Source organism: Polypterus senegalus, chromosome 7, assembly GCF_016835505.1.
Source record: "Polypterus senegalus isolate Bchr_013 chromosome 7, ASM1683550v1, whole genome shotgun sequence".
NCBI lineage: Eukaryota > Metazoa > Chordata > Cladistia > Polypteriformes > Polypteridae > Polypterus > Polypterus senegalus.
Genome location: NC_053160.1, coordinates 163,426,959 through 163,441,698, shown reverse-complemented (window position 1 = coordinate 163,441,698; position 14,740 = coordinate 163,426,959). Strand labels below are relative to the sequence as shown.

Here is a 14,740-nt window from a genome sequence, read left to right as displayed (position 1 = left end):
ATCAGTCAGTCAGTCGTTGTCTAACCCACTTAGTCCTGAACAGGGTCATGGGGCTCTGCTCGAGCCTATCCCAGCTATGCTAGGGCGCAAGGCAGGAACAAACCCTGGATAGGGTGCCATTTCAATGCAGGGTGAACACGCACATCCCAACCACACACTAGGGGCAATTTAGGATCGCCAGTTCAACTAACCTGCATGTCTTTGGATTGTGGGAGGAAAGTAGAGCACCAGGAGGAAACTGACACAGACATGGGGAGAACATGCAAACTCTATGTATGGAGAACTCAGAATGTGAACCCTGGTTTCCTTACTGCAGGGCGGCAGCGTTACCACTGTGCCACCGTGCCACCCTCTAAGAAGGCATATCTCAGCAAATGACATAGGAGAACAACGACCACATCCAGAAGTGCTTTCCTGTCTGGTTTTATAATATCTCCAGTTGAGATTGAAAAATTAAGTAATTTGTGTTGTACTGTGTATTCAAGTATAAGATTGTGTGTACGTTTATGGGAACTTCTGCAGGAGCTGTACAAAGTATGAAGCCATGGAAGAAGAGTATCTTTGGATTAGTTTGGGAACTTTCCAGGAGAATATGGAGTTTGTTACTAATTGAGAGAGCCCTGTGACCTCCAACAGGTAAATCATTACAGAAAATGTAACAATGAATGAATGAGCTGATTTGGGAATCATTTGAGATAATAGTCACGGCTGTGACTTTCCTTAAATGTAAACATTGCCTTTCTTTGTACATTTCCTTCAGATATGTTCTCAATCCCTTTCTTAAAGGCGCTTAGAATAAAATCCTTATGTTGTGCTAACACCAGGGCTCCATACCTGAAGACTACATCAGTAAAACGAACAAAAGAGTTTGCATTTACAAGCAGAGGCCTTGTCTTTTGTGCTGTGAAACTTCTGGGTTTATGGCCCCTCAAGCTGCTCTTTGTATCTGACTATTACTCTGCTTTACTTCTTTTTTTAGGTGAACTCTATTCAGAACCAAATGCAGTCCAAAGGTGGCTATGGAGGTGGTGCTATCCCAGTAAATGCAGTTCAGATGCAGCTTGTAGACACGAAAGCAGGATAACAGAGAGAATGAAGTTGTTTGGTAAGTTAAGGGCTTTAAGAGGAGCAACGTCAGCATGAGGATGAAACTTCAGTAGAAACAATCTTTGTAACCCCACCCTATCTGCAGTATAAAAAGCTTTTACATTAGGGGTCCTTGTTGCTAGCAAACAGCAATAAAAGAATATAAGTTAAAGCAGCTGCTATGTTTTTAACCTAAACCTGACAAAGCATTATATTAAAGAGTTCATCACTGAGTTATGCCGTTTCAGCCCCTGAAGCCAAATGTTGTTGCCCACTGAGCACCCTGTGTCCCTTGTCTAGCAATTGACAGCATTTGCAACATAGACAAAGAAAAAAATTAATTATTACAAATGTTAACGAGATTTAGGCTTGGGTGGAATGACATAGTGTAGAAGTTTGGTGTGCATGTCCCACAGCATTCCATCCAAAGCCCGGTTATTATTCATATCATCATCTCTGGAAAATGAAAGTGCTGGCCAGGAGCCAGACAGACGGTTTAGAGTACAGATCACGCGTTTAGTGGCATGTGGAGGATCAGAGTGTCATTGAGCTGCTTTTAACTTGGCATCCGTATGACTGACTGTTTTTAACTCTACCGTAACGCTTACATAAGCAGATGTGAGTCATCTGATTAGATTGCTTGTTTTGAGAACACTATTTGAATAATTTAAAAGGACATTGACACACTTCAGGTAGGAGTTTACTGCCTGACTTTCTCTGCAGCTTCTCATTGGTTTCTAGAGAGTGTCTGTTGCCTAATCAAATTTTTTCAGGATTTTTTTTTACATAGCCAGTATGCTCTGCTTTTCTTTATTGGGGGGTACCCCCATTAAGCTGACATCTATCCATCCATCCATTATCCAACCCGCTATAACCTAACTATAGGGTCACAGGTGTCTGCTGGAGCCATTCCCAGCCAACACAGTGCAAGGCAGGAAACAAACCCCGGGCAGAGCACCAGCCCACCACAGGGCAACCACACACACACACACCAAGCACACACTAGGGACAACCGGGGTACTCAGAGGAAACCCACGCAGACACAAGGAGAACATGCAAACTCCATTCAGGGAGGACCCGGGAAATGAACCCAGGTCTCCTAACTGCAAGACAGCAGTTCTACTGCTGCGCCACTGGGCCGCCCTTTGTTATTATTATTAATATTGTTAATATTATTATTATTATTGGCAATCCCTAACTATCAAGAATAGTTGCCTCCAAAAGAAGGAGATTGTCTGTTTGTTGGTCCAAAAAGATGCACCCTTATCACCTGGATTCACATACTCTGTCACAATTTGTGGTTTTGGCAGGTGTGGATGACCCTTGGTTGTTAATTTGAGCCAGGACACATGTTTCCCTCTGTTTCTACTTCTCTACTCCCTTCTATGAACCATTCCACAGACTTCTCCCTTATCTGTTTTGGTCCAGAGCAGTAGCTTCCTGGCTTCTTCATAACTGGATTTTATGACATAACTTAAGAAAGGTTTTACCTAAATAATACTGTTATTGTCAATGTTTAAATACTTAGCTTGCATTTCTTTTTTCACTTCTTGGGCTGACTCTCCTCGACTTGGTTTCTCAGACAATTAGCAGGAGATGAGGAACACATTATACAATAAGGCTCAGAATGCCAAAGTGTTTCTGTTAAATGCAATTAAGTCTTCTGTGGCCCAAAACACAGTTACTGCTGCAGGACCCACCAATCACCATCCAGACCTCCCTGTGTGTGGGAGCCTTGAGCAGTTTGTCAAAGAATGACAACTTATATCAGCCGACAAATGAATATGAGAGATCCTGACAAACCATTAACGCATTCCGCTCACATCCCCACCGTCCTCCGCCACTGTCCTGTAGTGAACAGTTGAGAATCTGAGTTAGTCACACGAGCCAAACCGAATCACCTGCTGAAATTCATGCGGTACAAACAATAGCAAAACAACAAATACAAAGGCATATTCTCTAAATGTATTAGACAGTATGCTATAAAAGGCATTTTCCTTTGTCCAAGAGAGGCACAATTTCAGATGGTGGTGTCTTCAAGAAAACAAGTGGCTGCTAACATTTGCATTACAGGAAAGCCAATACACATCTTTAAGAGGGCAATGCAATTTTGTTTAATATAACGTGTTTAAAAAAAACAAAATACGAAAGAAAGAAAAGAAATTAAGAGGATTTTTAAACAGAGAACACCCGCCTTTTGACAGTAGGTGTCTGTTGTCAGTTTTCTTCTACTTAAAGATTTTTCAGCTCACTGTGATTTCATGTAAAAACTATTGTTTGCAACAGATTTATTTGTCCCCAGAGAGAGTTTTGGATTTTTACAGAACCTTTTTAACTAAATAAATATATAAATAGTTAGATATGTTAGTAAGTAAATAAATATACACACACTTTTGTCTGAACAAAAAGAAAGAAAACTTCTTACCTGGCAGTCCCAATCTTATTGAGGCATTATGCAAGCGTATTGCTGGTGGTATAAAGGAGCCCACTTAGTGTTTCTTAACACACTTCCTGCTGAATAATTTGTTGGCTGAAAGCCCTCAGTGTTGGTGTGTTGGAGAGAGGATGAGCAGCATTGATCATAATGGCACTCAGTTTTGTTTTAATTCTTTCCTTTGCTACAACCTCCAGGAGGTTCAGAGTGTGTCCCGTGCGATATGTGAATTTTAAAAGTGCTTATGTCCTTTTTTTTCCTGATTAAAGTATAAAAAATACTCATTTTCTTCACAAACAATTGCAAGATAATAATTATGAGTTTTTCTTCCACTTCTCCAAAGACATGTGTTAGGTACTATATATTTACGACTCTCCTGTGTGAGTGGGATTGTGTGTGTTTGTAAGTGTAGGCCCTGAAATGGACTGGCACCCCAACCCAGGACGTTTCATGTGCATAGTGCTGCTGGGATATGCTATGGCCCTCCCTAACCACATCTCCTCCAAATTAGAATAATTGTGTTGAAGAATATTTAGATTTTTTAAATTAAAGGCAGTGTTTACCCAAGATCTGATATATGTGGATGACATGACATTAATTGCAAGTAGCTGTGCTACCCATCTAAGACAGGTTGAAATCTAAGCAATCAACGTATACTTCAGTGCGGTACACCATCTATTGAAATGTATTTTGTAATGTATCCAACATAATAAAACAATAAGTGTCTGTCTGTGTGTTGCTATGTTTTTGGCATTCCAACATGGCACGTCACAAACATTAACACTGCCCAGACCTAATGGCATATAACAGGGACATATGCATTGCATAGCGCTTTACAAAAGTTAACACTGAAGTTTACATTAATTACTTGGATTTCAACCCATCTTCACAACTAGTGTAGTAATAAAATGCATTGCCTTTGTCATTCCAACAGAGGGTGCATCACAAACATTTGTACTAATTAAATACATTACAACAGATGCTTGTGATGCACCATCTGTTGGAATGACACATGTAGTGCATATGTCTGTTAAGCCATTTGGTATGTGATTCATAAAAGCACTGTGAATTTTTGTGATGCTCCATCTGTTGGAACGACAAATTCAATATATATTATTTCTAAAACTGTTTGTGATGGGTCATCTGTTGGAATGACAGAGAAAGAGCAACCAGATGGATACAGAGATACACAGACACTTGTCATTTTATTGAGGTAGATAAGGGAGCAACAGTTATAAAAGGGACTATAAAAATAGAAATGTGTAGTACTGTAATGAAAATAAAAAGTGTAGAACAAGAAGAGAAACTGCAAATGTGGATACAGAAAGATGGAAAACAAGTACAAAACATGTCAGTGTAGGGGTTCCTGGGAATAGTAATATTGAAGATGGAGTGATAGATGAAATTAGAAAGAGAACAAACAAGGCACATAAAGTATACTATCAAATTAACATCAGTCTAATGCAAGAATACCCTTTGTCATGTCAAGTGTGGTCAGGTATTGAGCCTGTCCAAGCCTCTCGAGGAGGTCGTCCACGCGTGGCATTGGATAGGCATCAAATTGGGAGACTTGGTTAAGCCGACGGAAGTCATTGCAGAACCTCCAACTCCGTCAGGCTTACCGACGAGCACAATGGGGCTGGACCAGGGACTATAACTCTCCTCAATTACACCTAGTTCCAGCATGCGCTTGATCTCAGTTCCACTTCAGCCTTTTTGCCTCGGGAAGGCGGTACAGGCGTTCTCGGACAACAACCCGGGCTCTGTCACAATGTTGTGCTCAATCAGAGAGGTCCTTCCGGGGTGTTCACTGACTACCTCTCGACCGGTCCGGATAACTGTTTCCAGCTCCTGCCGTTGCCTGGGTCTCAAGTCTGCGCCAAAGTTAAGGTCGTGTGTGTGGCGAAGAGTGGCGGGGCTGGCGGAGGAGGGATCAGGGTCCCTGTCCTTCCACGGTTTCAGCAGGTTCACATGATATACCGCTCCTTTGGCCGGCGATTGGGTTGACTCACCAAATAGTCGACCAGTCCCTTCCTCTCCTTAACTTCGTAGGGGCCCTGCCAGTGGGCAAGCAACTTAGAGTGGGAGGTAGGCACTAGGACCATGACCCGATCTCCCGGGTGGAACTCCCGAAGAGACGTGCCGCGGTTGTAGTAGCGAACCTGTGCTGCTTGAGCCTCCTCCATGTGACTTTTAAGGACAGGCCGAATCTTTCCAAATCTATCGCGTAACTGCGATATACTCCAGTATGTTAGTGGTGGGAAGAGCCTCTTCTTCCCAGCCTTCTTTCAAAATATCCAATATGCCCCGAGGTTGTCGCCCATACAGTAGTTCAAAGGGGGAGAACCCCGTGGAGGCTTGTGGGACTTCCGATAGGCAAAAGGACGAGGGGAGGAGCTGATCCCAGTTCCTTCCATCCTCGCTGACCACCTTACGTAGCATTTGCTTGAGAGTTTGATTAAACCTCTCTACTAATCCGTCGGTTTGAGGATGATACACGAGTTTTTAAATGCTTTATTTTCAGTAATCTGGCAGTCTCCTTGAACGTCTCCGAGGTGAAGGGGGTCCCCTGGTCTGTCAAGACTTCTTTGGGGATCCCCACGCGCGCGAATACCCTAGTAATTCCCGTCGATGGCTTTAGAGGTAGCTGAGCGCAACGGAACAGCTTCGGGGTATCGTGTAGCATAATCCACGAGGACTAAAATGTACTTGTGTCCTCGGGCTGAGGGCTCTAGAGGTCCCACCAGGTCGACCCGATTCTGTGGAAGGGAACGCCAATCAAGGGAATAGGAACAAGAGGAGCACGGTCCCTCCTAGGAATCTGTCGCAGTTGACACTCCGGGCAGGAAGCGCAAAGCGGCGAACCTCCTCATTAATTCCTGGCCAGTAAAACCGGAGCTTGATCCGCTCCAGAGTTTTTTCGGTGCCCAGGTGGCCACCTAGGAGGTGGGCGTGTGCTAGCTCGCAGACCTGCCGCCGGAAGGTGCGCGGCACTAGCAGCAGCCTCGTCTCCTGCCCGTCATGCATTGCTACACGGTAAAGGAGGTCATTATCTAACACAAAGTAGGGGCCCTGTGGCATCGACTGACTAGTGCGCTGGCCATTGACAAGGACCACTGCATTTTTTACAAACTTCAGGGAGTCGTCATTCCATTGCTCCCTTTTGAAAGAAGCCGGCGTCTTTTTAAATTGAAACCGCAACACGGAGAGAGGGTCAGCGCCGACCTCAATGGGCGTGGTTTCCTCCCGCTCCGCCGGCGTTGGTGGATGACGTGTCAGCCTGCGACGCCCGGAGTTGCCACGTCAGCCAGGACGGCTGCTTCACCTCTCTGCCGGCTGATTACACGGCGTGGAGGCAGCTTGAGACGGTTCATCTCCGTCCATAACGAGGCCCAACTTAACCCGGGAGTGGTATGTGTCTCACCTTTTAATGTCAGACCAGTCCCGCCCTAGTATCACCGGGTGCGGAGGATCAGGAAGGATTGCCACGGTTACTTTCTGGACTGATCCTCCGTAGCTAATGACACAGCGGCGGTGCTGTACCAGCGGGTTTCCCGTGGACACAGGTTATACTGGTCTTGAATTTTAGCCATTGTCGGTAGCACAAAACGGCGGGCAACAATGGAAATGTTGCTGCCGGAATCGAGCAGAGCGGAAGTTTTAAACCCGTTAACGATCACCACGTCTGTATGCGGGACCGCCAACGGGTTTGTCAGAGCACACCAAGCCCTCCTCCCTCCACCTGCATTCCTCCTCGCCTCCAAGCGGTTTTGCGTGCCAGCGCCGCCATGACGCCGATGCAAGCTCCGGGTTATACAGGGAGGGGCTAGGTCTTGGGACATACCCGGCTGAGTTTGGCAGAAGGACGGTTCTGCTCTCCCAGAGTGTGAGGCCGCCCTCTGTGTTTCCAGAAGCTCTATGAGCTCAGACATGTTCTTAAACTGCACGCCCCAGACCGGCTGGGTGAAGCCCTGGGGAAGTGCTTTCAGGAGCAGATAGCACGCTACCTGCTCAATGACCTGGTGGGGCTTGTTTTCCAAGGGCCGTAGCCACTGCCATACTTTTGCCCATAAGGACCAGGCTTGTTTACTGGTCGGCCTCTCAGGGTCCAACCTCCACTTGTTATTTTACTCACCTGCCAGTCTGGGGCACCCCAAGGTGGTAAAAGGGGCTGTGGTTTCACTGGGGGGCAGGCACTCTCCCCCAAGAGAGCATACTGAGTCCCTCTTGTCTCCCCCCTCCAGGGCAGCCCAATTCGGTGAGCCCCACCCGCACACTCCCTGGCCTCTCTAGACGGCCTAGTTCTGCGTGCTGGGGCGGAGCCCGCACCGGGTCTCGCCGAACCACGGGGCACCCTCCCCGCCTGAATACTCGGCCCCGGTACGCTCCCACCTGGGTGTTTTGCAGGTCCTGTCCCCTTCTCTTCTGGGACTTCTCCATCCTGCCGACTACGCCACTGTCACAAAACGAGTCAAAGACAGAAAAAGGTTTGGGGCAGCCACCCATGTAATTTGGTATCCTGGCTGCAACTTGTTTTCTTTCAAATACCAGCACTGAAGTGCTTACAACAGAGTCCAAAACAAGACTGACACAGAAGGGAAAAGGGAAGGCTTTTAAAGGGGAGACAGGAAGTGAGGTCATAAGGTGCGGGCACGTGTTCATTGTTCATTGGTTTAGTCCCGGATGTGACATCAGGGGGGCCGGAGCTGGCAAGGTCTGTCTCCATTGGCTCGGTCCCAGAAGTGACGTCCAGAGAGACAGGTGGAACCTCCCGGGTTAGGTCTACAGGGAAGTGAGAAAGAGAGTTAGTGCGCTCTGCCACATCCCGGCATGGCTCAGAACTGCCTTCACTGAGCCCTTTAGCTGCCTCCCATGCGTGCGTGTGTGACAGCTGTCTCTCCTCGACTTGGTTTCTCGGACAATTAGCAGGAGATGAGGAACACATTATACAATAAGGCACAGAATGCCAAAGTGTTTCTGTTAAATGCAATTAAGTCTTCTGTGGCCCAACACACAGTTACTGCTGCAGGACCCACCAATCACCATCCAGACCTCCCTGTGTGTGGGAGCCTTGAGCAGTTTGTCAAAGAATGACAACTTATATCAGCCGACAAATGAATATGAGAGATCCTGACAAACCATTAACGCATTCCGCTCACATCCCCACCGTCCTCCGCCACTGTCCTGTAGTGAACAGTTGAGAATCTGAGTTAGTCACACGAGCCAAACCGAATCACCTGCTGAAATTCATGCGGTACAAACAATAGCAAAAATACAAAGGCATATTCTCTAAATGTATTAGAATTCAAAGTAGCATTTATTTACAAGTCAAGTGTCAAAATGGTAATATTAGACAGTATGCTATAAAAGGCATTTTCCTTTGTCCAAGAGAGGCACAATTTCAGATGGTGGTGTCTTCAAGAAAACAAGGGGCTGCTAACATTTGCATTACAGGAAAGCCAATACACATCTTTAAGAGGGCATTAAACTGTTATGGGGTATGGGCAGTTAAGAGGACAGAATTAGTTAGAATCTGCTAGGTTTTGCTGTTGCTTTCTTCAGGTAGTGAATGCAATTTTATTTAACATAACATGTTTAAAAAACAAAATAAGAAAGAAAGAAAAGAAATTAAGAGGATTTTTAAACAGAGAACACCCGCCTTTTGACAGTAGGTGTCTGTTGTCAGTTTTCTTCTCCTTAAAGATTTTTCAGCTCACTGTGATTTCAGATGTCAAAAACTATTGTTTGCAACAGATTTATTTGTTCCCAGAGAGAGTTTTGGATTTTTACAGAAGCTTTTTAACTAAATAAATATATAAATAGATAGATATGTTAGTAAGTAAATAAATATACACACACTTTTGTCTGAACAAAAAGAAAGAAAACTTCTTACCTGGCAGTCCCAATCTTATTGAGGCATTATGCAAGCGTATTGCTGGTGGTATAAAGGAGCCCACTTAGTGTTTCTTAACACACTTCCTGCTGAATAATTTGTTGGCTGAAAGTCCTCAGTGTTGGTGTGTTGGAGAGAGGATGAGCAGCATTGATAATAATGGCACTCAGTTTTGTTTTAATTCTTTCCTTTGCTACAACCTCCAGGAGGTTCAGAGTGTGTCCCGTGCGATATGTGAATATTAAAAGTGCTTTTGTTTTTTTCCTGATTAAAGTATAAAAATACTCACTTTCTTCACAGACAATTGCAAGATAATAATTATGAGTTTTTCTTCCACTTCTCCAAAGACATGTGTTAGGTACTATATATTTACGACTCTCCTGTGTGAGTGGGATTGTGTGTGTTTGTAAGTGTAGGCCCTGAAATGGACTGGCACCCCAACCCAGGACGTTTCATGTGCATAGTGCTGCTGGGATATGCTATGGCCCTCCCTAACCACATCTCCTCCAAATTAGAATAATTGTGTTGAAGAATATTTAGATTTTTTAAATTAAAGGCAGTGTTTACCCAAGATCTGATATATGTGGATGACATGACATTAATTGCAAGTAGCTGTGCTACCCATCTAAGACAGGTTGAATCTAAGCAATCAACGTATACCTCAGTGCAGTACACCATCTATTGAAATTTATTTTGTAATGTATCCAACATAATAAAACAATAAGTGTCTGTCTGTGTGTTGCTATGTTTTTGGCATTCCAACATGGCACGTCACAAACATTAACACTGCCCAGACCTAATGGCATATAACAGGGACATATGCATTGCATAGCGCTTTACAAAAGTTAACACTGAAGTTTACATTAATTACTTGGATTTCAACCCATCTTCACAACTAGTGTAGTAATAAAATGCATTGCCTTTGTCATTCCAACAGAGGGTGCATCACAAACATTTGTACTAATTAAATACATTACAACAGATGCTTGTGATGCACCATCTGTTGGAATGACACATGTAGTGCATATGTCTGTTAAGCCATTTGGTATGTGATTCATAAAAGCACTGTGAATTTTTGTGATGCTCCATCTGTTGGAACGACAAATTCAATATATATTATTTCTAAAACTGTTTGTGATGGGTCATCTGTTGGAATGACAGAGAAAGAGCAACCAGATGGATACAGAGATACACAGACACTTGTCATTTTATTGAGGTAGATAAGGGAGCAACAGTTATAAAAGGGACTATAAAAATAGAAATGTGTAGTACTGTAATGAAAATAAAAAGTGTAGAACAAGAAGAGAAACTGCAAATGTGGATACAGAAAGATGGAAAACAAGTACAAAACATGTCAGTGTAGGGGTTCCTGGGAATAGTAATATTGAAGATGGAGTGATAGATGAAATTAGAAAGAGAACAAACAAGGCACATAAAGTATACTATCAAATTAACATCAGTCTAATGCAAGAATTACTTATAACAGAGAAGCCGTTCCCATATACAGTAAATCCATATTTGGACCTACATCATTATATGCTGTGGAATCTTTGGAAATATTGGATGAACATAGATCTGAAATAACAGCAGTTAAAACAAAGGTATCAAAGTAGTGGTAGTTAAAATAAAGTTAGAGGATAACAAAATAATCTGTGAAGAACTGAAAACACAACTACACATGGAAATCATAAAAATAAAACAGCTACAGTGGAATGGACATATACTAAGGATGAATGAAGCAAGGTATCCCAAAAAAGTGCTTGAAATGAAATGTGGAGGAAAATTACCTGGAAGGGCATGGGAAGAAGATGAAGCCAGATAGAGGGGAATGGCCATGGAAGGTCCAGAATAAGGTATAATCAGTACCTCATAGGTATCAAGGGGAATAAGTAACTAAGAGCGAATTACATTGTGTTAATAATTGGCATTTTCATACATGTATGCTATTTTTACAGTATGACATTTATATTTCCAAAAGTATTCCTTTAGATTTATGTCACCTGTGACCGAACATGAAACTGAATATGCCAGCAGGCCTAGCACTCCGGATCCCTTGCCTTTAAAGTAACGCCTGTTGTTTTTTTTTTGCTCTGCAGGTTCCATTTGTCTTGCTGTTCCTTCCTCCTTGTTTTCCTTTTTGCCTTGGGTGACCTGCTTTCTGCATTTTTCATGGGATGAAAGATGTGCTCCTCGTTCATCCTGAATGACTGTTTGGCGCTGATAGCAGCTTCAGAGACATGCGTTTGCGCCCTGGAGACGCCCTCTTGGATGTGCCAAGGTGCGCCTTGCCCTTCAGCATGAGCTGCAAGCCACAGCAGAAAGCAGCGGACATTGGGTTTTAATTCTGTTGGCTGGTTCCTGGCTCATAGCTCAGTTGGATGTTGAGCATGACTTTAGTGCAGGTCTTAATGTGCTCCTTTCTTGTTGTTTACTGTTGATGGTTCAGTATTTTTTTTTTTTTTTTTTACCTTAAAGATTTATTTGTAAAATTCTTTCCAAAGGTCTGGCACCTGTTTGACTCTCTTATTTTTCATGCTCCCGGAGTACTGAAATAGCTTTCTGTGCTGCTGAGGGAAAGCTAGTGCACATGGTGCTGACACATAGGAAGCGGGGCTTTCACTTCCCACTCTTGCAGTAAAAGGTAACACCAACTGCACACCAGGACTCATTTTGCTACCTGCTTCATCAGCGTTTTCAGAGATCGCTATTTCCTTGTAAATTCTTGCTTTTGCATACAAGACAGTAAACCTACGTCAGCACAGGCACCTTGGAAATGCACTCTGTGCTCATCTCAGTGAAGAGCTAGCGGCACTGAGAGCCGAGCGGTTTCTAAAGGTGTTCTGGCAATCAGTTACGTTTTGTGCAGACCAAGAGTGAGAGGTGCTGTGGTCATTGCCTGAGAAAACAAGACACTAAATCTGAATGGACAGATAAGCATCTCTGGTGCAGATTTGGTGGGATGCTCCTTTTGTGGCCCTCATAGCAGCCCCTCTACCTTTTTAGTGTGACCTCAGCATGCCATAAGGCTTTTAAGATTTGCCTTGTTTTGTGCAGTCAGGTTGTGTGTTCTCTGTGTTCCTGTGCCACCTGTAATGTTTTTTTTTTCTGTTGGGGTTTTGCTGTATTTAGGGTTCAAACCCTTATGCTCACAAAGTGAGACCAAGGAAACTTACCATAGGATCTTGGTTCTGGATTCTGTCATAAACAGTCCTGTTTGCAATATCAGTTAACCCAGAATAATTCCTTGAGATGCCAAAAACAAGTCTGGTTAGAAGATTTACACCATGTCCCGGTAAAACATTGTGCAGATTGTGTCAGTTGGCCAGCCACTGACCAGAAGATGGGAAATCTCCAGCTGGAACTGCCGGCCCTGAACGTTTAGCCGCTCAACTCAACAACAATGCAAAAGAGCAACACCTTGCCATCATCCATCACTCATCATTTTGCACACTTCTTCAAATTTGTTGTTGGCTTGTACTGTTCACATTGTTCTTAACTGAAATAAAGAAATGTTTTCATGTCATTTTCTGACTTCTTACATTATTGAGTAACGGGACCATCATTCACTTTTGACTTTTATCTGTTTATTTAAATAGACACTAGTAGTCAAACGTTTGGGCACTTTTTTGTAATATTTACAAAGATCAGTGAAGACTTCAGAACTACAGTGCTTATGAAGAGTATTTGCCGCTCAGAAAATTTTCACATTTTTATTTTTATACAACATTGGATCACCGTGGATTTAATTTGCCTTTAGTGGCACTGACATACAAGAAAAAGACACTATAATGTGAAAGTAAAATAGATCTCTGCTCAGTAGTCTAAATGAATTACAAATATATAACACAGAATTGATCTCACAAGTCTTCTCCCCACTTCAAGTCCTTGTTTAGTAGACGCACCTTTGTCGGCCATGACAACCTTGAGTTTGTGTGCTCAGGTCTCTATCAGTTTGGCACATCTGCACACTGCCATTTCGCTCCATTCTTCTCTGACAAACTGCTCCAGCCCTGTCACGTGTCATGGAGATCATGAGTGAACAGCCTTTGTCAAGTCCACCACAAATTCTCAGTTGGATTGAAATTTAACTCTGCCACTCCAGGAAGTTAACATTTTTAAGACATTTCTTAGTGTAACTGGCTTTATGTTTGGGGTTGTTGCCCTTCTTGAAAACTAATCATCTCTCAAGGTGGAGGTTTGTTAGCGACCTCGGGGGCTTTCCCCGTATTTTGTTGCCTATATTTTACCGTCACAGGCCTTCCAGGTTCTGCTGCAGAGAAGCATCCCCACAGACTGACACTGCCACTACCATGCTTCACAATGTGGACTGTGTTTTTGATAATATGCAGTGTTCAAATATGGCATTTAGTCTGACTACTTCAGAGAGTCTCCCAAGTAACTTCTGGAAAACTCCAATATTTTTTTAAACACTGACTTTGCCTTTGCCCCTCACCCAAAAAAGTTGTGACTGGGCAACAGTTGTGATCTGCACAGTCTCTCCATTTTCATCCACTTTAGCTTGCAATTCCTTCAGAGCTCACGGAGGTCTGTTAGTAGCCTGTCTTACTGGTCATTATCTTGCACACATCACACATTTTAGCAGATTCACGGCTGTGTTAAACTCTTTCCATTTCTCAAAGACTGATCTAACTGGATTCCAAGGGTTGTTCAGTGATTTGGATGTTTTCTAGTCTCCATCTCTGCCTTCTCTCCAAATACTGGTCATGGTCGTGGTGACAGCAGATCAGCCCAGACTCCCCTGTCCCCCAGCTCCCAATCTAATTGATCCCTCCAGTGCGTCCTGGGTCTGCTGCAGGGTCTCCGTCTAGTTGGACATGCCCAGAGCAGCTCTGGGTGCAGCCACCTGGGGGGTATCCTTACGACATGCCCAAACCACCTCAACTGGTTTCATCTAGATTTGGAGGAGCAGCGACTTTACTATGAGGTCCCCTGAATTGTGGCGTGGAGTTGCTTGGACTGTTCTTTTGTCTTCATTATGTAGGTTAGGCCACCATACTGACTTCCCACAATCTCCATTGAACTAATTCCATGACTTCAAAAAAACAATTGGCTGCACCATTGGGGGGAATCAATTATTTGGTGTATTATATTTTTAATTATTTTAGATCACTTTGCAGAAGTCTGTTCTCACTTTGACATTAAGTCTTATTTGGTTGATCAGTGTCAAAAAAGCCAAAATTAATTGAGGTTGTGGGTTCAAATCCCACTGCTGATACTGTGACCATGAACAAGACACTTCACCTGCATGTGCCCCAATTGGAAAAAACAAAATACATGTAAACAATTGCATATCAAATATCAGCCAA

The 14,740-nt window shown here is 43.6% G+C and overlaps 1 protein-coding gene across 2 annotated transcripts in view; it reads left to right on the top strand.

Annotated features, from left to right (window-relative positions):
* Window positions 1-12,936, top strand: part of cdc42se2 (CDC42 small effector 2) — a 97,385-nt gene extending 84,449 nt beyond the window's left edge. For both annotated transcript variants that reach the window (XM_039759478.1, XM_039759479.1), the window contains 2 exons: window positions 980-1,105; window positions 11,510-12,936. In XM_039759478.1, the coding sequence (XP_039615412.1) occupies window positions 980-1,084 (105 nt within the window). In that variant the 3' untranslated portion in view covers window positions 1,085-1,105; window positions 11,510-12,936. The remainder of the gene's footprint in view (window positions 1-979; window positions 1,106-11,509) is intronic.
* The last annotated feature ends 1,804 nt before the right edge of the window (window positions 12,937-14,740 follow it).